We start from the raw sequence: 25,285 nt of genomic DNA on the forward strand, positions 1-25,285 counted from the left end.
GATTCAGGCCCAAGTGTCCACTGGGCTGCCACATCTTAGCCCCCATTACTGCTGACAGTCTATTTTCAATCCCAAAAAGTTGAGAGAGAGAGCGTGCGAATTAGGGAAAGTAACGGTAATGGACACTGGACTCCCGTGTCATGGGAAGAAACAAACGGGAGTTTCCCTTCCTCCGCTGTGCGAGACGGGCTGTGGCTGAGACAGTGTCCACCAATTAGGATCCGGAGAGAGGCCCCAAGTGTCACCCCCCCACCAGGGACGTCACCGCACAGAATATGCCGATAACCGTGTCCCTGCGATGGCACCGCTCCTCACCCGGGGGCTCGAGGTCTCATGCCCGTCCGGATGCTTGGCATTCTTTAAGGGATTTTGGTGGCTGTCTGCACTGAGGAGTCATATTAAGGAGTTTAGACTTCAAAAAGAAGTTATCATGAATGGGGGGGGGACGCTTTACAGTCTCAGGCGGGAGGCATGGCAGCGAAGCGAATGGACCTGAGGGTGGACGTGTCCGTTTCCGCCCTGTGGGAGACGCTACAGCATTGATCTTTCTTTGGGAATTGATGGTCATTAACTACTGAACTTCTCTCTCTCTCTCTCTCCTGTCAGTGAAACCTGTACACTGTCTCTAGACATGTTGCAGGAAAATCCTCCAGACAGTCCTCCCCCCAAACCAACAAACCAACCAACCAACCACCAGGAAGGAGCCCAGCTCAGGGCGTGACCAAACCACCCCGCCAGTGCAGCCTGGCTACCGTGCTGCCGGGCTTGTGTTACATATTTTAATCACAGTGGTATTCGTAAATATCCTGGCTAACGGGTTCGGACTTGAAGGCGGAGGAAGGGAGAATACAGGCCGGCTCTCCTCACTCCCGACAACTTCACACTCGCGATGAAGGAACCCCCCCCCAGTATGTCAACACTGGCTTGCCCCATTGCGAAATCCCCCCTCCCACCCCCAACTATTGTTAATGGGCCATCTGGGACAGGAGCCTCACATTCACTGCTGCAATACAGGCTCCCTCCAACAGGTGGCGTCCTCTCAGTATGACGCGCTCCCAGGCAGGAGAGCCGCGGTACATTGAATACGACAAACCTCGAAATCCAGACGGCAGCTGTGTGTGATCTTTACTTACACCTGCCTAACCGGATCTGCATCTAAACGTGCCATCAGGGGGTGCTCACACACGGTGCCGGGATCCCACACAGCGCCGGGCCTGGGCCCCCAGCATGCAGATAAGCGGACGAGTAGAATCAGGCCTCTTGGATTTATGGCCATTGTTCAGGGCAGGTTCATCCGTCGGCCATTACGGAATGATTAGAGAAGAAGGTGAAGCTGCAAGTCCAGCAAAAATCAATACGACTGTCGGGAGCGATTCTGGCTCCTGCTCCGAGGGACCGCAGCCGCTCCTCAGCTTCCTCAACACTCGCTCCTCTCCTTCCCACTTAGCCGGACTCCTCTCCCTCCCACTAGCTTGGAGCTCCGCCCACCCATGTCATACCCCCTCCCCCCATCAGGCGGGGCTTCTGCTCAGCACGGCCTCTGGAGATTGGACGCTGGCCGTGGGGTCCTCCGGAACATGGCAATGGTACATATCACTGCATCAGGCTGGCCTCACTGCATTCTGATTGGTTACCGTCTCGCTTCAGTTTATCTTCGCCCTACTGGATTGATATTTATTCATATTTAACTCTCACTCATTGCTTGTCAACCCAATATGTGACATAGGCGGCTACCAAAGGCTTCTTCTTCTGAACAGGCACAGATAGCTGACCAATTTTATTTGGTCTCAGACAAGCGGTGCCAGCAGTGCAGTTTGCCTAGGGCTCCACATGGGCTTTGACTGGTACCGTTCCCACTCTGAGCATCGGTACGTGTGTATACTGGGTGTACCCCAGTCTTGTGGCCTGTCGGGCCTAGAGAAGGTCTCAGGCCATCCATGAACCTAACTAGGATGCGCGGAGGATGGATTCATAAATCCATTCATGCATCCATCCGTGCATCCCCACCCAAGAGGGCAGATGGGATTTGAACCCACAACCCTTAAGGCGGAAGGTAACAGAACCATTCATACATAATTAATACTGTTGTTGTGTTTGGAACTGTATACCTGTGCAAGATGTGTTGAGACAAATCTAAGCCTGTAAGCACCAACAAGCCGAAAGGTCACAGGGGGTGGAGCCTCACTCACCTTGTACAGCTTGAGGCTGGCCTCGTGCCTCGAGTTGACGGTGTGCAGCCGCAGCTTCTCCAGGCTGTTGGTGTAGTAGTCGCAGGCGTTGCACTTGAGGTGCACGGGGTTGCCGATGGCGACGCACTTTAGGCGCCACTCATTGCCCTTGCCTCCCTCCTTGATGTGCGCCACCAGCTGGTACTTCTGCACATGCTTGTCGGTCTTGCAGTGCAGTTGGAAGTTGGCCTTCAGCTGCGTGGTATAGCGGCACAGCTTGCACTGGTGCGAGTCGCCCACTGTGGCCCGCCACTCCTCCTCGGGCAGCGTGCGCTCCGCGCCCATGTGCAGGCCCAGCACGTCCAGGTTGTCCGTGGTGAAGCGGTTGCACACAGCGCACTGGAAGAGCTTGAGGGAGGGGTCACTGGTCTGCGACAGGCTCTCCCCCAGGGTCATCAGCTCTTCGGATACCAGCTGACCGCCGCCCAGTCTCACATCCATGGGCATTTCTCCGCCTACTGGGCGACACCCAAACACACTCTTCTCAGTAACTTTTCTTTCACATCACAGTTTCTCAAGCGATCCATCTATTTCACTGGTACATATTATTTTAGATTATTTCAACATAAGGAGTTATTTAGGTTCTGGTTGGAGGTGCGGGGGCATTGCAATTTTAGTGCTAAAATTTACCCTGAATCTCTACACCCCCCCACCCTCCAGCCTGGGAAAATTCGGGAGTAAATTGATATACGTTCAAAACCTAGGGCAGCGGGAGTCGTGTTTGCCTCCGCAGTCAGGGAGAATTCTGTCCTCCGGCAGCAGAGCCCCCCCGGGGGACCCCGCGCGCGTGTGTATTTGTGTATCTAATTCCATTAAGTCGAGATTATTCTGCCTTTGAACTGAGAGAAAGGGAGCTTTGACTTTTCACGGAAACGTAAACTCTTGCCGTCGCGGCGTGGATTTACACGTCATGCCCGCTCGGACCCAAGCGCAACAGTGGCCCTACTCTAAATCAACTCCAGAAGACTGGAGTACAGGAGAGGGGAGAAGGAAAAAAAGCAGGTTATTTCATTATTACGAGAGAACGATAAGGGTTCCCATGCATACATTCAAGCAAATGAAATCCAGCCTCTGACTCCAAATCGAAGGAAGGGAGAGAGGAACCACTTTGAGATCCTCTGCCTCACGCCCTCCATGTCACAACCATGTGCCGCCGACCGGGGGGGGGGGGGGGGGAGGAAAGGGCCGGATACAGACTGATCCCGTGGAATAATGGGCTGTGAGCAGGGTGAATAAAAGTGAAAACAAAGAAGGGGCGTTGAAGGCATGTGCCGGAAAGTTCTGCCGACGTTTAATCTATCAGCGTCCAGACTGGGGGTGGCGCTCACAGCCCAGTACGCCTTTGCCCCAAATTAATTCCAGCAGTCGGCTTTCATTTACTGCCACGGTACCTGGTATTTATAGTCAGCGTGAGGCAGACCTCTGCTGCACCCCTCATGCCCAAATCCCACTGACATCTAGCATGAAGCTCGCCCTGCCCCTCCAGGGTCTGTCCTGGTTGCCCTGGGACCCGGCGAGATTACGGCCGAGTTCACGTCAGTCCCTCGACGCGCAGAGGCGGCCAGGTGACCGTGGAGAAGCTTGAAGGAACACAAACCACTAAGACAGTCAGACCTGTTAGGAGGTTAATAAACAAAGAAGTAAGCTGGGATGGAAAGGAAGTCTGGGTTTAACCCTGCCGGTGGGGACAGTGCGTCGAAGCACCATTACGGGAGACACAGCGAGATAGCAGAATAAACAGAGGCCCACGGATCCTCGTAAAACCGGCCTACGCGACTGTGCCGCAGGGGATGAGGGTGGCGGGATGCCAGCCGTGTTAGCGCGAGGTCAGGGCTTGTCATCCGGCACTGACGGAGTAGTCGAAAAAGAAAACAAAAATGTGGGTTAGCCATAGTGGGGGAAAACGATGCAGGAAGCATACAGGCAGGAAGCCTGGTTCGGGGGCAGCGCGTGTGATAAAGGTGGATCCAGTTTCGAAGAGAAAAATATTTTTGAAAAGGCAGCTTTTTTCCCCCCATGAAGGAACACGTGCTACTGCTTTCGCGAGTGGGCCGACGAACGGCCGTGCTTGTGCGTGTGAACGATCATCCTTCGCCGCCATCACCGCCCCTTCCAGAAATTCACACCGGGCTGCTTGTCAGTACCTTGGGTAACATGCTTATTAAGCATCGCTTCGCGGGGAAAAAAGGAACCAGATGGCAGAATTAGTCACGGCAATCAATTCTCGTTGGCGTCTTTTGAACTGGCGACAGTTTAAGACAAGTCTGTGCAAACTTCAGCGTTGTAGTTGGCACGCAGAAAAACACCCCCCCCCCCCCCCCCCGCTGCACACGCGCTGCAGAGCCAGCCTCGCGAGGCTTCAGCCCTTCCTTATGAGCAAGATCAAATTTATACTTGCAATTTCCAACACGGATGTGAAGGATCTGCAGTTCTGAGGTTCTGAGAGCAGGTCTGTCTCAGCGGGTCTGGGCCCTTGTCTCACAGGAGCTGCATTGCCTGGTCCCCTCACATGCACTCAGGACCTGCTAGGTGCCATCTACTGGCAAGTCCAACAGGATACTCAGATCCCTCACTGTCCAGTTTTGTGTGACACTGTGTTGTTTTTCACAAAAACATTTGTTCATACTAACTACATCCAACACACAGTCAGGCCTGAGCCCGATGGCAGGATTACAGGGATTTGCTCTAATACACTGTGTCATATGGAAAAACAAGAAAATTATTTTCTGTTCAGAAAAGCAGAGAGAGAGAGTTTGAGAAGAGTGAAGGCAAGTTTGAAACGTCTCCACTTCAAACAGCGCAAGCTGGCGGGGGCGGTGGGGGGTGGGGGTTTCCTCTCACTCTCTGCTTTTGGCAACAAAGGAAGCCATGCTGAGTTCAGTAGGGCAGGTGTGGCCCGGGGCAGGCTGGCAGTGAGCGAGATCTGGCAACCCTGCCAGGAGAAAGAACGCAAACCGCAGCCAGGACCCGCTCCGCCGCTCACCAGCCCCCAACCCTGGCCACACCACACCCCCTGACTTCAGACAGGGAGTGCACAAACAGCACCCCCCCCCCCCCCCCCCCGCAAAACAGGCAGCAGCAACAGGGGTGTGGTATGTCACCATTAGCATTTAGCATGTTACAGAAAAGTATGAACTAAACGCTAATGCCATTAGCCACCCGACAGAGCCAATCCCTGTTCAGGTCCTCGGAGCGGTAGCCAATCATGGCTTCTGTAATGGTGGACTCACCCAGCGCAGGCGCCAGTGCAGCTACATTGGGGTCCAGATGGAAGCCGCCAAGCAAGAACTGGGCATCGGCAGCTGAGGACGGGTCCATCTTGAGGCCAGGAGGGAGGTTCATGTTCTGGGACAGGTAGTACTGGTAGAGCTCCGCCTCGGAGGGGGAGGGCAGCCCCCCCAGGCCCAGGCGGCCGTGCTGCATCTGTGCCACGTTCTGCTGCAGCAGCATCATGTTGTGCATGTGCTTCTCACTGGTCATGTGGATGCGCAGGTTACGCGCCACATTGGTCTCGTAGTCGCACACCTCGCAGCGCCACGTGGGCTTGCTTTTTGGCTTGGTGGGGGAGGGCGCGCTGCAGGCCCCACCCACGTGCCCCTGCTGACTGGGTCGTGTGGTGGTGGTGGTGGGCGGAGTGGTGGGTGGCAGCCTGGGAGGCGGAGGGCACCGGGACCACACCCCCGGGGGCGTGGCCAAACACCTGCTCACCAGAGGCGCTGACAGTGCCGCCATTCTGCAGCGTCTGCATGTTGTTGAGGTGCTTGTCCGACTGCATGTGGATGCTCAGGTTGCCCTTGGTGGTAGTAGAGTAGTTGCAGACCTCACAGCGGAAGGGCTTGTAACCGCAGGTGTAGCTCTCGCCCCGCGCCAGCCGGGGGTGGCTCTGGCCGCTGCTGCAGTACATGCAGGAGCCCCCCGAGTCCGGGTGCTTCTCCTTCATGTGCGCCTCCAGCGTCTGCTGGTACTTGTAGTGCCAGTTGCACTTGGGACACTTGAGCGTCTTGCAGGAGTTGCGCGAGTGCATCATGGTCATGTGACCTCCCAGGGAGCGCGAGGAGCCCAGCACAGTGTCGCACTTTGGGCATTCCACGCCGCTGCCCCCCGCCAGCCCCCCACACCATGGTTCTGAGGGCACTCGCCCACGCCAACCAGGTCGCAGGGCGTGCCGGCATGGGGGTGCGAGTGGCCGTGAGCGTGGGGGGAGGGGTGCAGGTGGTGGTGATGGTGGTGGTGGAGGTGGTGATGGTGCAGCAGAACCCCACCGTCCTCCTCCCCCTCAGCTGGGCTATCATTTGGTTCAGGAGCTGTGGCACTGTCTTCATTGGCACTTTCGTCCGCGCCGACATGGGGGACCGGAGGAGGGGAGGCGGCAGCGATGGCGTCGGCTGACGGACAGGACGGCCCGTCGTGCGTGGCTGCTGCTGTCGCCGGGGCCCACGCTGGGGCCCTGGCAGTTAAAGCTCAGGGGGGGCGCCGAAGTCCTCCCCCTACAGTCTGTGGCTGGCCCCCTGTCCGACGGCCGGGCTGAAGAGGAGGTGGGGGTCTTGCTGCTGGCTGTGGGGCTGGCCGCAGAGGGGCAGGGAGAAGGCTGGGGGGCGCTACTAGGCATTAATAAAGGAGATTTGGAAATGCTTTGGTTTGAGACAGCCAGTTCCCCCACTTCCGCGCCCACTACCGCAACCACCGCCGCAGGCCATCGCCGGCCCCTCTTCATCATCCTCCTCCTCCTCATCCTCCTCCAGCAACAGCTCCTCCTCCTCCGAGCCCACATCCCCTCTCAGCAGGAGCGCTGGGCCCTCGCCCACCTCCCCCTGCGCCTCTTCCCCTGCACGAGTCCCTTCTTTCCCAGCGAGCCCTCTGCTCTCCCTGCCAGCTGGGCCGGGCTGCTGGGGTCTTTGGCAGGACCCGGGGCTGAGGTAAGCAGGGGCGGCTTAGGGCTGCCCAGCCCCCCCAGCTTCAGGAGGGTGCCCGGTAGACTTTGCTGGAGGTCTGAATCCGAGTCCTTAAGAAGGGCCTCTGCCCCCCCAGCCCCGCCACCACCATTGCTGCCCCCGGTATCTAAGTGAACCCCGCTGAACGTGCCATAGAAACTCTGTCCAGAAGCGATGGGCAGTAGCGTGGGCGGTGTGGGGGAGCTCTTATTTTTGGTTCCAGGAAGCTGATGAGGGGCTCCTTGTCCTTCCCGATGCCTTGGATGATGGCCGAGGCGTGCTTGTGGCCCAGGAGCCGCCGCTCGTCCTCGGTGAGCGTCATGCGGTGGTCATGCACGGCGTGCGTGACGAAGGACCGCGTGTAGCCGAAGGACAGCTTGCAGAGGAAACACATGAGGATGGGCTTCCCTTTGCCGTACAGGGCCAGCCCGTCGAATTTGGAGAAATCCACATTGTTGGGAACATCTTTGGACACGCAGGACTTCTTAGCCGAACCGTCGCTGTTCAGGTAATCCTTGTTGCTTTTGTGCCGCACGTCAAAGACGCGGAAACTGTGCAGGACGGGGCTCAGGCCCGCCAGGGTTGAGGTACTGGGGAATCCTTGGTCTGGGGCGCCGAACCACTTGCCGAAAGACGAGGCTATGTGGAACGTGTTGATGATTTGAGGGTAGACCGAGGGGGACGTGCAGGCCGGCTCGCCTGGCTTCCCCACACCGGGGGCCGAGTTTATGGGGGAGCTGACCTGGCACCCGCGCCCCCCCCACTTTGGATCAGCTGGCTGAGGCTCTCCACGATGTAGGCCGAGCCGTCAGGCTGGTACACAATCTCTCCAGCTAGGTTCTCCACATCGCTGCTCTCCTCCTCCTCCTCCTCCTCTCCCTCCTCGCTGCCGCTGTCAGCGGGATCCCTCTGCCTCACCCGGCGCTGCCGCAGGAGGGTGGGCATGGCCCCGCCCCCGGAAGGCAGGGCCACGCCCGGGAAGGCCTGCAGACTTGGGAAGCAGCTGCCGATCTCCATGTCCTCCAAGTCCTCCTCCTCCAGGCAGCTGCCTCCTTCCTCTTCCTCCTCCTCTTCCTCCTCGTGTAACCCCTTCCTTCTCGACTGCTGCCCTCCCACCGAACTGTCGCCGGGGGGTGAGGGCGAGTTACACGTCTGCTGCTGCTTTTTCTGCCTCACCCCCTGTGGAGGGTCGCCGGGAGCCTGGAGCTGGGGGGAGAAGGTCACAGACAGGGACAGGGGCTCCAGGGAAGGGGGCTGGCCGCTGGGAGAGACTTGAGCTTTAGAGAGATTGTTCCAGGGTTGGGGAGGCCGCTGCTCCTGCTGAGAGGTGGTGGCGGTGAGCCCATCGTCTGTCCCAGAAATCACGGGAGACTCACAGCTTTCCATGCTGATGCCTACGTGAGGCGTTCATCGCATCCAGGCCTGAGATGGAGACAGAAACCAAAATGTGGGATCAGAGTCAGCCCAAGCAACACAGCCACGAGAGACCGGCCTGGCACAGAGGCAGGCTACACTGACAGCAGGTGGCGCCATGATGAATGGAGGAGACGACAGGCCGCAGTTAACATATGCGGGAAGGAGCGCGAGACGGAGCGGCGGGAGATCTAATTGGGGAAATGACAGAGTGCTCATTATGGTAAATTAGCTACCATACGGGAAAAAAAAGATCCCATGGACGTGAGCTAACAGGCTATCTGAGATCTGTCTTCCTGGCGAATGTGGAAGTGTCTCCCTTTTATCTTAACCTTGCAAACAAACTCCCCTGGTCCACGCGCATCCTTAATCCAATTTACATCCATTTCCAGGCATTAATTCCGATAGGTGTGCTCAATAAAGGCCGGCGCACTCGGAAACTGATTTAGAGTGATCTGAGCGGGAGAGCATGTATTCCGAAGATCGTGTCAGTGGATGGACGTTTATATCAGCACCTGAAAACTGCCGCAGAAGGATAGAATGGCTACCCAAAGAGGACAAACAGAACAGAAAATCCCTGCCATTGGTCATCGACTGAGAGGTAGGGTAGCTGCATTTAAATCTGCCCAGTACCCATGCAATGAGGTGTGCCTGCCCCCCCCCGAACCCCCCCCCCCCCCCCACCCCTTCAGGATGGAGCACAAACCGGGAATTCTGCTGAGCTAATAATTTTATTGAAGGGATGCAGGCAGCATTGATTAAGGGAGGTGACCGAGCTCACGGCAATAACTCTGGTCTGACCTCTGACCCGGCGTGATGAATAATGCATGAGCCGAGATTCCCGGCAAAGCCAGCGTGGAGCCCCGCCTGAGCAGCATGCGCACGCCGCCCCCAGCTAGATTTATTTACTTATTTACTTAGGAATGCAAATTTCTGGGGCGACCCGACACAATCCACCTGCCGGTCTCGTCCTAAACACTGAGGTAGAAGGTAGGACCAGAGGGACAAGTCACCCAAATACACACACACACACACACACACACACACGCACGCACACAGACAGACACGCACACAGACAGACAGACACGCACACACACACACACACACACACACACACACACACAGACACGCACACACACGCACGCACATAGACACGCACACACACACACAGACACGCACACACACACACAGACACGCACACACACACGCACATAGACACGCACACAGACACCTGTAATATGACCATAAAAAACTAAAGAACCACACATTTGTCGGCGGGGGCACTACGGTAAATGAGCTGGTTCTGCGCGGAGTCACGTCACACATATGGGCGTCAGCGTTTAGCAGGGAAGTGGATGACTTAGATTTGCGAGAAACACATACAAATAAAACATGCTAATGCACCCAGAGCTGTGCATGCAAAGCCAGCAATACAAAGCAGCCCGCGATTTCGGCACAGTTTGCATAGATATTGCGCATGACCGGGGCTAGAAGTAAGAAAAAGTGACAAAGATTGAAGGGAACTTGGAAAATGCTTTAAAATGCTTTAAAAAAAAAAAAAACAAAAAAACAAAAAAAACTGATTTATCAGCCGACACCACAAGTAGGGAAATGTTTCCCTCCGTGAACAAAGGCACGATGGATGAAAAGTGTGGCTCTTTCTTTTAAGTGTCCGTTTTCCTCAGATGGAGCAAGGAACGGCAGCATTTGACTCGGCCAACCACGGCTAACTCTGGGCTGCCTTTCGAGGGCCAAGCCGATGGAGCCACCGGGGACAAGCCGTGGGTACATTCAAAAGCAGCTTAAAACTGAGACTGGGGCCCTTCTGTTGCACGCTTACCCCAGGCGCTAAATCCAAAGGCATTCGATCATCTCCCAGCTGTTGTACTGGGTTAAGCGTCAAACTGTCAGGCCATTTACAGGTATGTTGAGCGCTCATGTCCACATTCTTAAGAAAACACAAAGCTACTCAAAAGTTTCGTGAGCAAGGAACTCCTGCCCCGAACCCTTGAACTGCCACTGCATGCGACACCATTACTTCTGCTTAGCTTAGTGACAAAGGCCCACGCACACCGCTGCAGCCTCCACGCCTCAAAAGTGCCGTGGTCCGGCTCACTGTATCCGCAGACAGCATAAAACAAGATTATCCTTCACAGCCAAAGGTCTAATTCGATAACCCGGCTACCGGCGCACAGTACGATCTGCTGGAGCCTCGCAGGCACAGAGCAGCTCAACAGCGCAAAGCCGCCTGTGTGTTGCAGGCGTCTGCTCTGCGCACGACACCCGTTTCGAACAGGAAAAACTTTAATCTCCTCACACAAAACCAGACAGACAGCGGGTTCAAATCGCAATCCATTGTTTCTCTTTGTGCTCTATTCACTGTCTCTGAAACAAAGTAATAAATTCCCGTCCCGGAGACGGGCCTGCCCCAAGTCCGTGGGCTTAGGCGGGACACTAAAACGCAGCGGTAATTTCCCCATTTCCACCCATGCTGTCATCACTGATGTAGGAACCAAAGGTACCTCAAACTCCTTTGTGCGACAGGGACAGAGGGCTCCTCTCGTCCTCCAGGAGTAACCACGCACACACACACACACACAAACCAAAAGGAAGAGTAGGCATTCTAGCCCAACCCAAGAACGAACAGCACAACCAAGACGTCCCACGGTGCAGAGGAGGTAAACACCACTCTTTAAATTATTAATGGCAGTAAAACATAAAGCACATGCCTCTGCCTTTATATGGTTTCTCTTAAAACGAGACGAGATAGGACTTATTTTAAGTTAATAAAGCCCAGTCACTAATGAACAATGTCAGTAAACCAGCATCTGAATGTCATGAGGAGAGGATGGAAAATTAGATTTAGAAGTTTTGTTTTTTTTTTTTTTTTCCTTTTCATTAACTGGGATTTTCCAGTGGACTCGAGAGGAATTAGAGGCCAGGATCCCATCTGATTACAGCCAATCAGGATCACCTGCCCCTGGGCCCGGCTCCCAGGAGGATGCTGGGTATCCAGCCCCGCCTGGGGAATGAGCTCCCCGTGACACTCTCCCTTCCGTATCCCCGGCCCCCTCATCACATGTGAGATCACAAGAGGGTCGCCATGGTGACCCGCCCCCAGCGACAACTCGGACGCCAGGCCTCGCGAAGACAGCTCCCCGCCGCGGTGAGGCATCGTGGCCACAGCGTACAACCGGCCTCTGAAAGGTTAGCGCGCTCATCGGAAAATCAATGCCGTAAATGCTAGGCGAGTTACAGGAAAATGTGGGAAGGACGAGGCCCTACTGATGAAGAGGAAGGCCTTTGATGTTGCACAGGGGACGTGTTTATTGATAGGAAACCATTGTACTCCTCGGGCAAAGCAAAAGACTTCAGCTGCTAAGCTACTCCAATTAACGGGGAATACACACGTACGCATAGCCTCCTCTGCCTTAATTCCAAACATGCCTCAGCAGCTACGGTAACCGCTAACTGCTCACTGCTAAATGCTAGCGCTAAGTAAATAAGACGGGATGATAAAAGAGGAAAGGGAGCGACATACGCAAGGATCCCCCAAATCCACCCAAAAGGATCTCCCCCGAGGATCTCTGGCTCTCCTCTGGCATCCCTAGACCCGGCAAGATAGGTTGAGGATGACCACCATAAATTGGCGGAATTGTTTTTTTCCCCTAATAAACAAAAAAGTCGCTTTGGAAAACAGTAAATGTCACCGTGATGTCTGCTGAAACGTGTCATTTTATAAAGCCCATTTGGCAGCGTGGCGCCCATCGATTGGGTCATGATTCAGTACCGATCCGTGCTGACCTGTGACTGAACCCGCTTTTAATACAGAAAGGCAGTAGCTAATAAGAATGGGGGGAGAAAGCGAGGGGACGATAACAAACGGCAGAGCCCCAAGCACCGTCCCCTTTCTCCCAGCCTCTAAATACAGACTGCTCCGCCCCAACTACTCCGACGCAGGTCGATGGCACTCAGTCTGTAAACACGGCTTCCCGTAAAATCAATGATCTTCAGTTCTGGCTATCAGTCTGTGGAACAGAAATAGCAGTGGCTCTGTCGGGACTGGAAGTGAGAGTTGGGGGGGAGGGGCGGGGGGGAGCAGATCATCACAGCATGGCTGAGATTGAGACAACGGCGCTGAATCGCAGTGCTTGCGGGCTATACTACATTTCCCAGAATCCCTCTCTCTGACAGCGGCTGATCTGGGGCATGACCCCTGGAAAGACTGATATTTACTACAGGTACATTTACATGCTTTATTAGCAACCTGGTCTAATTTTTGTGGCCAATAAAATGGACACAGTTACTGGCATTTTCAAAACAAATTCCAAGTTAAAAAATGAAAGAAAGAAATTAATTATGATGATCTCTTCACCATTTGTGAGAGACGGACTTTAAACCATTTTAAACGTCTTCAAAATGAGAGCCGGGGCCGAACAGAAATGGAGAACAGCCTAACGAATTACGGGAGACTGAGGCCGCTGGTCTCTCCAATCAGAGCGCAAGGCAAGTGTGCTAAGAAAACGGTACACGGCTGCCGGCTGTCGCTGCACGCGTGCCACGTGTGACAGAAACAGCACTGTGGTGTAATTAGAAATAGCTAATTAGCTATGGGTTAATTACGTGATGGGGGAAACTTGGTGTAAAAAAAGTGGCAGAGTTATCGGAGTGGGGAGGGCGCAGCAGGAAGCGCCGGCCTCCCGCCAATTAGCAGGTAACGTGCAGGGGGCGACGGCGGCAGCGGTAGCGGAGGGCGATAACAAACGAGTGCGGTTTCACATCGTCGAGGTGGAAAGGAGTAAAAACACACACATGCGGCATTAAAAATGCACAACGCACTGCCGGAAGGGGTTCCCTACGCCACGCTGTCGTTTTACTAGCAAAACAGAGCCATTTCCCTAAAAGCCAGATATTTTAACGATGCCTGCAGATCCCAAAATAGCGTCTGGGAGCCCGGGGGCGTTGAGATTCTGAAGCCAGATTCTCGAGTTGGGTCCTGGAACCGTACGCTGACAACGCAAAGTCCCAGTGCCTCTTCACCGGTTTTGTTCAAAAAGGAAGCCGTACGCTGGTTTCGAACACAAGCCTTTAATACGCCTACAAACTGCGGCTGGATATTGTAGCAGGTTTTTTGTTTCTGGTAGCGAATTCCCAGTGAGGCTCCTTCGGTTCTTTTTCCCTGCTTCATCCCCAGTGGTTTGTTTAGATAAAGCTCTTCACTCTGTGTAAATGCATAAATTATCTCTGGGAAAGAGGCAATGATGTAAAAATCGGAGATGCGAAACCGCGGTTTATACTGCGAGCCTGTTTCTGCCCCGAGGCTAGCGGGCACGCTTGCACACAGCAGGCAGGCTGAGCACATGATGGGACCTGGGAGGGGGCCTGGGAGGGGGCCGCAGGCTGGTGGGGGGGGGGGGGAGCGCGTTAGTGAGTGTGGATCCCTCACACTCTTCACATCAACCCACAGACAGATCTGAGTGTGACAAACCAGTAACCTGCCAAATAACTCTGGGGTGAGTGCTAGCGGGACCCAGACCGGACCAAACCAGGCCGGACTGGACCGGACCGGACCTAGAAACTGATCCATCCTCAGAGGCGTGGCAGGAGAGGTTGACTCTGACCCATAAGCGATCTGGACCACAGAGTACCCGATGCTTTAAGGAAGAGCGCTTCGCACAAAAGTTTCCCACCAAAACCACAGCCCTCAGTGTGTGTCCCCCCAGGTGATCTCTGTCCCCAGTAGGAGGTGGAGGTGTGTGTGGGCGGATGCTGCATGAGGCCTTCCCATCAACCTCTGTTAAACTGGAGCGGTCCAAGGTCTGCCGCTCGCTTCTGTAACAGCCAAGGAATCTCACAAACTGGAAAGATGCCACAATCACAGGCAGGATCTTTGCGCAGACTCTCCATTCATTTCTATGGGGGAAAATTCTAATCCCAACATGACAACCTTAACCCCTACCCAGCCCTAACCGTAACCATAAGTAACCAAACTAAATAAGAGACTTTTGCCATATTTAGTGTTTTGATTCCATTCACAGATCTTTGTGGGGACCCAAAAAGAAATTTTATTACTTTGTGGGACACACACGCACAATGACCTGTATGACTCCCCCGGGGACACACACATCACAATCACTGAGGACAATCATATTTACCAGTATCGCAAAATCCCCATATATCTATCTCAGGAAATGCTTTTTTTTCCAACAGCAAAACAAGGAAGTGAAATTTGCCAACTACAGGGATATTATTAATTTTTTTGCCTACTGTCATCCCCCAACATAGCAACAAAAATGGAGGGGAAGGAAACTGTCGCCACACATGCAGTTTGGTGCTTAAAATCCATCCACCCATCTTTTGAAGGGGGGGGGGGGGTGCAGCATAGTGCACAAGGCTGGGGACACTCTGGACAGGTGGTCAGCCAGTCACAAGGTACATACACGAACAGACAAACACACTACGGACAAATTCAAGATGCTAATTAACTTGAATGTCTTTAGGAGGGAGAACAACTTTTTCAAAATTCATGCGCCCCTCTCACTGGTGGGATTTGAACCCAAAACCTCAGAAGTGTGAAGCGACAGTGCTGCCCACTGAGTCACCCTGTTGCTTACGCTGTGACCACCGATCAAATGACGCATCGTCCCACTATTTCAGCAGACGGAACAAGGTGTTTTGTTCTCGAGTCTCCCTCGCCGCCTGCAATCTACTCTCATGGCCACTGGTAAAACGTCACACATGCTCAGACGCCATCAGGACACGTGCCTCCTGCACCCAGGGAGAGGGACCAAGCCACTGCGGGCTGCCATCTTGTCGGTGGGTGCAGACGCGGGCACTGCGCCGAGGCGTTTCTTACCGCAAACGCGGCCTCTCACATGATCGATACTGCTGAAATATTAAACCTCAAGAAGCCGCGCCATCGATCGCAAGGCCCAGTGATAAAATGGTTTATTGCGCTGTTCGCTGGGCCCCGTGTAAACATATAACTATGACCTGTATCGAGAGAATGGCGGCTCCGGAACCTTCCCGGCGACCCGCGATATTCAGAGCCGCCTTTAACGGGGTCAGGAGCGCAATGACCAGCACATGCTGTCCATCCATAGGGGACCTGCAGACGATGTGCTGGTGGAGGGGGGGGACAATGTCCTCTTAATACTGAGCCTCCTTAGGTAATCTGAAAAACAAATGGCCCAGTAATGACAGAGTCCCGCACCTGGTACAACAGCAGCAGTGTTTTCATGCACAAGGAATTAGCCAAAAATACCGTCTTTAAAGGGACAGGGTCCCTACACAGCGAGTTCTGAAGCTCTCGCACGCAGAAATTTATACAATACAGACGGAAAAACTGTTTTATAGGGAAGACAGTAGAGGGAGACATTTTTTTTTTATTTATAGTTACTTAGCATGTATATATCCAAAGTGACATACATTTTTTTTTTTTTGAGAAAGCAGAGTCAGACAGTCCCTGGAGTGACTGGGGTTTAGAGGCCTTGCGCTGCCTATGCTGGGATTTGAACTGGCAACGTACCGCTTACAGGCACAGTAATCCACCGAGCAACACACTGCCCCCGCCAAGCAACCGTACTTTGGCTAGTGAACATGGATCATATATAGTGCGGTTAGCTCCTGGGTTAGCTAAATAAGCTGGAGAGACAATGGGCTAGTTTTATTGGGGGAGGGTTATTTTGCAGGTCCTGTGTTATGGCAGAAGTCTGAGGAGCAGCAGCATGTCAAAAAAAAAATAAAAACAGAGGAGCAACGTGACGTGATGTTTGGAGAACTGGGCCGCGGGGAACAAGTTTACGAGGTTCTAGAGCTCACCCTGAAACAAACACACACACACACACACACACACACACACACACACACACACACACAGGGTTAGTGCACCCCTCCACCCAAACAGGTTTCAGCACAGGAAAAAAAGCCCCTTGTATGAAGCCAAAGTGGGCCCCCGCAGTGAATCCTGCACAAATAATTAGAGGATGACCCCAAACTTCTGCCCCGAGCGCCCGCTCACTCACTCACCCGCTCTGTGCCAACCATTTGCTAAAGTCATCAATGTCCAAAATTTTCAAAGAAAAGGCGAAAATCTTCTCGGTACACAAATGCTTCTTTTATGTGTTCTGGCACATACTCCCTGCTTAGTAGAAACCCTCAGTCTAGCAGAGAACAGAACCTTGAGGGAAGGGTAGCTTCCCTCTGCACCCCCCCCCCACCCTGCTTTATAAAAACCCCCTTTGCACAATTAAGCAGCAATAAACCAAGGGAATAATGTGCTCCATGCGTAAAAAGACACTGAAAGCAAAGGGTCTCTGCGGGAGTTTGGACGAGGGCCAGTGATGGACGACCTCTTTTCAGTGAAGGACCCAGAAGTCTAGTCCAGGCCCAGAGTTAGCATGACTGCCAAGCGCGATTAGCTGGTCACCGGGCCCAGAGGGTTGAACTTCACCAGAGGAGCGGATACGGTCGAGCGGCTGCATTTCAGGGGCGGCTATGGAAAAAGACGAACGGCTTTAATAGCAAAGCACTCGCATCCATCTCTAAAAACCGAAACCTCTCTTGTACGGGTAAACGACCAACTTACACTTAATAGGTTCCCTCGATCTTGTACAGATTTTCGAGAGAAACATTTTGACGTTTCTGCAGGCAGAAACAAGCAGAAAAGTATGACAGTATCTCACAACAAAAAACAGACACGGGTAGACTTCTGCTTTATGAACCTTCCGGAAAATTTACTTTGAGAAGACAGAGTGGAACAATGCAACCACGAGACACCCCATAAGCATCGCATCTCTCCATATCATTTCAGTTCAGTTTAATCAGCAAGCTTGTTGCTTAAGCCTAACCACAGATAAAATACTAACTGCTGAGTTCATCTCTAGAACAATCGTGTAATTTTCACGACACTCATGAAATGCCAGGTTACGCCACCATTTGTCACATGGCGGATCAGACGTCAAAAACAAACAAAAAGAGGGTAGAGCATCATAAGGATTGTCATCTATATCAAGGAGAACATGACCTGATTCTACTCTAAGTAAACAGTAAATCTGCTCCAGGGGCATAATAGTGAGTCTCGTCTCGGAACGGTGTGAAGACGATGATCCAGAAAAATAACCGTCAACATAAGCTTGCAGCCAATTTCTCCAGAATTGCTCAAATCAACAACCGACGCCCGTTGTTAATCACAAATAACGATTATGAATCATGAATGAAGACCATGAGACAGCTCTCCAGCCTTCGCCGAAAGCTCAGCTATGACTAAGTTTATACACAGTGTCTTTACAAATCAGATCTTAATACAACCTTTGTCATAACAAGGTGTAGAACCTGCCCTACAGCTTCAAAGGCTAGGTGCCAAAGCAAGATGTAGGAAGACTGCTGTCTTGCGGTGAACATTCCTTCGGCGTTCTGCAGCAATAGGGGAACTGTCAACAGACACAGAGGGAAGGAAGATGAGGGAAACTGAATAGAAAATAAATTGTTAAGCTGAGGTGACCAGGTGGCCTGAGGAGAAGTGAAAGAAACCCAACTACTCGAGGACGCATTATCAAACACGGCCCTCTTGCGAATGTCCGGTCAGAGCATGGCAACGCAGTGGCACACGAAACCACAGTTAGAGGAATCTTAGGACAGAAGAACACACTGACTACAAAGCACAAGATCATACATCCGTTACATCTGGTTGGTGATTGGCTGAAGATCTGGTTAGTGATTGGCTGAAGATCACCAGTGGTGCAGAGCCCAGCTTAAACAAGCTGATGTCCCTGGCAGTCAGGTTCCACAGGACGGAGGGCAGTTACTGTACTCTCATAGTTTGACTTCTGATTTTCCAGGCCGCAGGTGATCCGTCAAAACCGTGACAGGCGGACATATTAAGCTGCAGGCATACATGGGAGAACACCCGAAACATGAAGTGACACGCTCCGGCCACGCCCTGACATCACCGGGAGGCGCTGCAACGCAGGACACTGCCTCTTTGATTGCTGCTCTGCAATCCTGGGCCAGCAACAGATCATGCAAGGGGGGGGGGGATAAGTAAATAAAAAAATTTAAAACTGGATCTGCATGCCAGGTTTGGAAACGGCACAATCAGAGAGTGCCCAACCTGACACAATCCTGGCACTTCTGCCAAGGGTACGAAAGGTGGGAGAGTTCTCACGAGGAAGAGAACAAAGTCTGGTTTTAGGACGAGCATGATTAATCTGGATGTACCCCTTTCCTCTCTGAATTTTAGGCTGGGTAGCAAAGATGGCCGGCCTGTAGCCACCTCCAGGGCACAGCTGTGAAAAAGCAATTACCACATCACTTCTGCTGTGCCCCATCTAGCCTGAGTACATTCCCCCCGCACACCTCTGGTGTTCCCATCCTGACCACCTAGACCCTCGCTGCCCCCACCAGACCCCCACACCCACCCAAGCACAGCACCTGCAGAGTATAAATCAGGCCACTGGGCTGTATTTGGGAAGCCAGGCGTTAAGCGTGACTCCGGCCGCCAAAAGTTCAGATGGTGCTGACCGCAGCGGACGACTGCACCGCCGAGCGATGGGGCCCCGATCCCCCGGGCCTCCGCACTCGCATCAAACGGTGCGCGTCACACATGTGGCTCACAGCTGGGCGGCTTGAAAATCGCCGGAACCCCCGCTAAGCAGGGAAAGCCGCTCTGGATCGCCGAACCCACCAGCCATCATTGGAGAGAGGGAGCGAAGAGAAAAAAGGCAGCAAAAAACGAAAACAGCAGACGGATACTGCGGTCGACCGTCGACGAGCAGATACAGCTACAAGCATCAGCCACCAATCATCTCGATGCGACTGTCGGCAAACAAAACCGACAACTTGTAGGCTTACGGTCATTAGATTCCTGCTGTCTACTTAGAACTGTGTCATATGGTTTATTTTAGGCTGAGATGGGGCACTTTATCTAAAACGATCACATACTGGCCTGAGGTCAAAAGTTCAGAGCTATGGAGAACAAGCGGCACATTCCATGAGGTATACATCTTCAAGACAGCAGCCGGTGTCCCTGTGTGCTTGTTACCTTCTGCTTCAAACCCAGCTTCCTGGGGTGCACCCCACTCCAGGACCTCACAGTTTAAATATTAACCAAAGATGTTTTCAATCTCCACTTCACATGGAGACGCAGGGGGTAAGGAGCCGGAGAAGCTAGAAAAATATCATCTGCAAGGGATTTACTCCCAGGCTTCCTCCCGCGGAGGCACATGTAAAGATGTGGCTTGTTCTGTGTGGCTGGGGGGGCTGGGGAGGGTGGACAGGCACCCATGGTGGGGCGAGAGGGGAGAGAGAGCGCGGTTCTGGCAGGAGGTCTGGGACAGAGGGCCGGGGCCGCATGCGGCACGACTGCAATTTACATTGCTGAGTAATTATTAGCAGGATCAGGGGCTCGCGGTGAGTGAGAGATGCACCGCAGGGCCTTTGTGGAGAAATGGAGGGGGGGGGGATGCAGGGTGTCTATTCAGCCATCGAGAAGGATGATGGATGCAGAAGAAAGAGCAGAGAATCCAGAGGCACCAACTGAAAGCACCTGCAGCAATGGCCCCCGCAATCAGACCAGAAAGCCGAAGGGATACCCCAGGCAAGTACAGCGAGCCGGTGCCCCAATGCCTCCCCAAAGGGATGGGCAGGGATCGCGACTCCGTAAACACCCCCGAAAACGCAGATGGAATGTGCAGGGACAGTGTTACATTGATGGCAAACCCCTAGCCTTCAGGCGGAGGGCCCAATAAGGTGGGGGGCTGGAGGGGGAGGCTTCAGAGGGACCCTCCCCAGGCTTGTGTTAACTCCTCCTTGAGCTTTTCCTCCTCCCCTTTGTGCAGCAACTCCCCCTGGTATACCTGCCGAGTTCATCTGTAGAACAATCGGGGGGGGGGGGGGGGGGGGTACGCTCACCCCAGTGCTGTTTACTTATCTCACAGGCACATGAAAGCAGTTGCAACACATCAAGGGGGGTGGGTCCATGACAAGAGCCATTATGATAAGGACACGATTGGATAGATAGTACCCAACAGGTCACTTGCAAAAGTCTTGTGGGAGGGGGAGGCAAGCGGTGGTCCTGGAACACGACAAAACGAGCGGGGGAGAAGAGAAGAAAAAAACACAAATAATTACAGGTCAGGCTGATGAACGCAAGCACAAGCAAGCCCACACAGGGAGGCACGGCGTCTTCCTGGACTGACCGGCACATGTCGTTGCCCAGCCTTCAAGTTACGTTTCATTAACAGTGTCGTTTTGATTTTGGATACGTAAGGCAGAATGTGATAAAGCACTGTTTCAGAGGGCTGGCCCAAAGCAGAACCACCCCCAGCTGTGCCCAGATCCCATGGTACCGGGGGTGATGCCCGCTCAGTAATGACACAGTCCAAACGTCATGGGCAAGCCTGTGATATGAGATCTAAGACAGATGTAACGCAGAACATTCCAGGTGTGCCAAGTTGCAGGTATTTCTGGAAACCTGTTGATGGTTAAGTGCCCGTAGTATTTATATGAACTGGACCACTAGATGATGTTCTAAACCAGTTGTGAGACAGCATGATGAGTTTCACCACGAGACTCGTCGTCAAGGCACTGCAGCCAATTGCACAAGCCTCCCGGTGTCCCAGCATGCCTCTTTGCTTTTTATAGGGTGAACGGATGTCATGTGTCATCACCACCCCCTTCACTATGCATACCTTAACTTAACCTGGATGCCCTGTTCCACACACATGCCTCAGACTTGCTTGAAGATGCCGCATGAAGGCCTCCCTGGCTACTTCAAAGAGATGGAAGCAGAACATTGCTGAAGACCATCGACACTCTGAATTTCATATTGCTCCAAGGTATTCCAGCCAGCTTTACAGAGGCAATATGTGAAGTGTGCATCACCTTCTAAACATGCATTCCACCTAAGGACATCTTTTCTCATGATAAAATAAAATTAGTTCCTATTAAGGCTGCATAGAAATGCTAAATACTCCTGTGGATCCCTCAACTCTGCCCCATAACATAAGCCACGTAAGATGAGAGGGGGCTTAATTGGCTCAGGGTCTATAGCCGATGGAGCACAAATCACACCAAACTCTATAGTGTCAGGTGCCTTGGCGTCTCCTACAACCTCTGAGGCGGCGATAGAGAGCCAGCTCCTACCAGCAGAAGGAAGACTGCACACTCCCAGAGGAAATATAGTACCTGTTGTCCAAGTGACCACTGACACTTCCAAAACCACGAGAGTGCCCCCCCCATCACCATCACTGACCAACAACCAGCAGTTCGGGGTAACACCCACCTTAATGCACAAAAGCCTCCTGTTAGTCACTTCTGAGAGCATTGTTCCCTGTAACATAGCAAAACACTATTCTTCACATCGTCCAATAGACAGCCAAATCAATAACCTCACAGCTTAATGACATCCAATCAATGTAAAGCAGATCCGGCATTAATTAGGGCCAAGAAGCATCTCGGCAGATGTGTCGGGACCATAGTGCTCTTACCGGGGGCGGTCGGACGCGAAATCGGCGGGGTTTTCGCCCAGCACGAGATGTGTGGAGCCTGCTTCACCACGCGGCTGTAAGGGCCAGGCTGCGTCAGCATACAGAACATGGCAAAGAAAGGCCGGGGCTTAAGGAAGCGGGGGAGGAGGAGCAGAAGCAGGAGACAGCAAGGCCACAGGCAACACCTGTTTGTCCCGTCGTCACCGTGTCATTATTTGTCATTAGCAGCAGTGCCTGCAGTGGTGTTTAAGGGGCGTGTCCGTGCATTCCTGACGCCAGCGAAGGTATGCACGACACGCCGCTGGGGCAATCCGTAGACTGGCAAAGGAGATGGTGGGGGCTGCCCTTTCCTATCCTGCATTTCAAATTAAGAAACCGGTACCATACCAGTGAAGTGGGCACATTGCCAAGTCACCCTGTGCACACTTACAGGGGGGTGCACTTACGTGCCGTGTGCCAGTGGCCGTTCCATGTGTGTTCTGGGCTTTCCCAGGAGGGAAGATGACGACAGTGACACAAAAGCACCGTTAACACAAAGATCCCTTCGGGGAAACTCGCTACAGCTCGGAGGAGATCCCGGAGATGATTCCTGCCATCGCTGGCTGCCTTTGAGGAAGACCGCATCAAACAATGAGCACAGCGGATTGGAAGGGCCCGGTCGCCTTCCCGGTGTGTACTAAAGATGGCAATAAACAACAGCATGTCGCCGGCGAGACTCTGAGATCAGATTCTCTTTTAGATCGTTAACTTCGACACTGGCATTCAAAGAAGCCTCCCCAAATGTATGCGCTTTCTTGTTTTCCTCCTGAGGAAACCCCGGAAGCCTCCACAGAAGAAACAAGAAGATATCGCGGGAACTATCAGGAGAACATGAGGACTCCTGCATGCCTCAAGGGGAGAAGCTTGGAGAACAGGGCGTCCCAGGATCAGCGGCGACAGTAGCTGGGGCCTGGTTAGAATTCTAGTTCTCACACACGGCCAAAAAATCATGAGGCACCTTTGCTACTTGCCAGGGTAGAGTTTCAGTACCATGCTGAAGGTTTGTAATCACCGCTTGGTGATAACGTCCACGGAGCTTCTGATAATCACACTGCAGCATGACACACTGGCAGGGGGGAGAGGGGAAAGCAAACAGGTATGGGTTTAGCGGCGATGTCGGCTTCCTCTCGGCCTGCCTGCAGCGCCAGCCATCCTTGTAAGAGTTGCGCGTCACTCCTGCCAAGGTTAATTTTTAGGCTTACCGGGAGCTCACAGACTGTCCAGCAACACTGATGGCTGGATCTCTATGGCCACCAGGGTTCGCCGTCCATCCCACCCTGTCCTGGTGGGGCCCCATAGGTGTTGCAAGACACCATGCCGGGAACCCGCATAATGAAATCCACATGTGCGAGTAGACAAAGCACCATAAAACACCTCTAGCATGACGTAAGCCGTGTCATTTGACTGGAAAATGGCAAGCGCTGCCTTTTCATTACAATAATGCACAATGACAAAGCTGGCCGCACTGTGAGGACTCGGCCTGGCATTCATGAATCTTCACTGACTTGGCTCCAGCAGGTTGGCCTGCCGCTTGCCCTCTACCACCAAGCCACACAGCCAACACCACAGGCAGTGAAGCGTCCCACCACCATTTCAGACATCCTACGTGAGCAAGGACCCATGTTTACATGGGGGAGTGGGTCTAGACATCCACAAACTCAAAGCCTCAACACTCCCTGACCGTCCCAAAAGTTGAGAGACGGTCCCAGGTTCCAACAGGCTTTGACTGGTTGAAAACAAAAAAAAGAGGATATTAAAAAAAAAAAATTCTTGGACACATTAGTCAAGGCCAAAGTCTTCCACCTCCACGCCCCATCTTCATCAATCCCATCCTTCACACACTTTCCATAGGCCATGCCATCACATCCGGAAGCTCCCATGACACGTGCCACCACCCCATATGAAAGCCAACCCCAGCAGCCCCGCCTTCCCCAGCTTGATCCATCCCCACACATCTAAGGCGAGACGTTATTAGTGATTCTAATCAGCATGCTGTTTGCATACATCAGCCTCATTCTATCGATCCCCCTTCATTCATTAAGATTCAAGGTATATAATTAACATGCTGACGAGCCACCCCCCCAACTCCCTCCCTCCCACTCCCAACCTCCCGGGAAGGCTAATTCTTCCGCTTGTCTGGGGGGCCCTCGGAGGGCACTGGGAGGGCTCGTCACAGCGGGCACCGGGCCAGCACGAACCCAGGACCCATCGCCGCCTGCAGCTCCCCCGGCCGCGTTAACTAAAAGGACAATTATCAGGAGAACAATGAGGCTTTTCACGGGGCCCGTGTTGTCATTAACACAGCAGATCCAGTTACAGCAGCCGGCTTAAGCTAATTACGGAATGCTATCTGTAGCCTGCCGCTGCTTCTTAATTAAGTACGTCCCCTTTGAAAAGAATGATACACGGGCAAAACTGCAAGGCCTCTTCTTGCTTAGGATTTTGGCGAGCACGGGGGGCCAGCGAAGGCGACACTCCCTCACCACGTTCCGATACCCATCTGACAGAGGCGAAGTTGATAAGCCCTTTTCTCAGCCTCGTCATTGCAGGAAGGAGGGGGTGAGGTACTAAGCCCCTCCAACAACCTCCTGACACACACAAGCGCTGCCAACTCCGACCCTACCCCCCCCCGCAGCAAAAAAATGTGCCAAGAGACTGCTTTCCCAGTGACTCCTGAGCGAGCCAGCCCTCTGCTCTACAGGAGGGGTACAGAACTTATAATCACTCACTGCCCGGCTGGCTAGAGAGTCTGAGATACTTATTAGCGATCATAATGACGACATCCTGGCAACTAGAGACGGACAGCAACACCACACCCCCCCCCCCTCCATGTACAGGCCCATCTGATCAGGCCAGTTCACGTCCATCCTTGGCAGTGCTGGTTTGGTGGCATTAACAGCCCACTGACCGGCTGACGGGGGCCCCGTCCAACGCTGTCGTCACGTTCCAGCAAGGTCAGGCCCTCCCTCCTGTCCTGAAACACTAGATGGGCTCGTGCTCTTACGCCATAAATATGAGCGACATTCCGGTCCCAACCCCCCTCCCCGAGTTCCCTTCATGAAGTTTATTATTACATGTCATGTAAAGACACCACTGGCAACAAGCTTTCCAACACTAACTGGTAATGAATCACTGGTCAAAACCAAACCGGGGGGGGAGGGGGCACTGTTTCCCAACCTCGTTCAGC

General features: G+C 53.3%; 1 protein-coding gene across 1 annotated transcript in view; it reads right to left on the bottom strand.

The window, feature by feature from the left end:
• zfhx3b (zinc finger homeobox 3b) overlaps nt 1–25,285 on the bottom strand; it is a 127,902-nt gene that overhangs the window by 75,411 nt on the left and 27,206 nt on the right. Inside the window, 9 exon segments of the mRNA XM_049029980.1 lie at nt 2,190–2,686; nt 5,459–5,822; nt 5,824–6,333; nt 6,336–6,659; nt 6,661–6,907; nt 6,909–7,077; nt 7,080–7,373; nt 7,376–7,910; nt 7,913–8,581. Coding sequence (XP_048885937.1) covers nt 2,190–2,686; nt 5,459–5,822; nt 5,824–6,333; nt 6,336–6,659; nt 6,661–6,907; nt 6,909–7,077; nt 7,080–7,373; nt 7,376–7,910; nt 7,913–8,545 — 3,573 coding nt within the window. The 5' untranslated portion in view covers nt 8,546–8,581.

This window comes from Brienomyrus brachyistius, chromosome 11 (assembly GCF_023856365.1).
Source record: "Brienomyrus brachyistius isolate T26 chromosome 11, BBRACH_0.4, whole genome shotgun sequence".
Classification (NCBI taxonomy): domain Eukaryota; kingdom Metazoa; phylum Chordata; class Actinopteri; order Osteoglossiformes; family Mormyridae; genus Brienomyrus; species Brienomyrus brachyistius.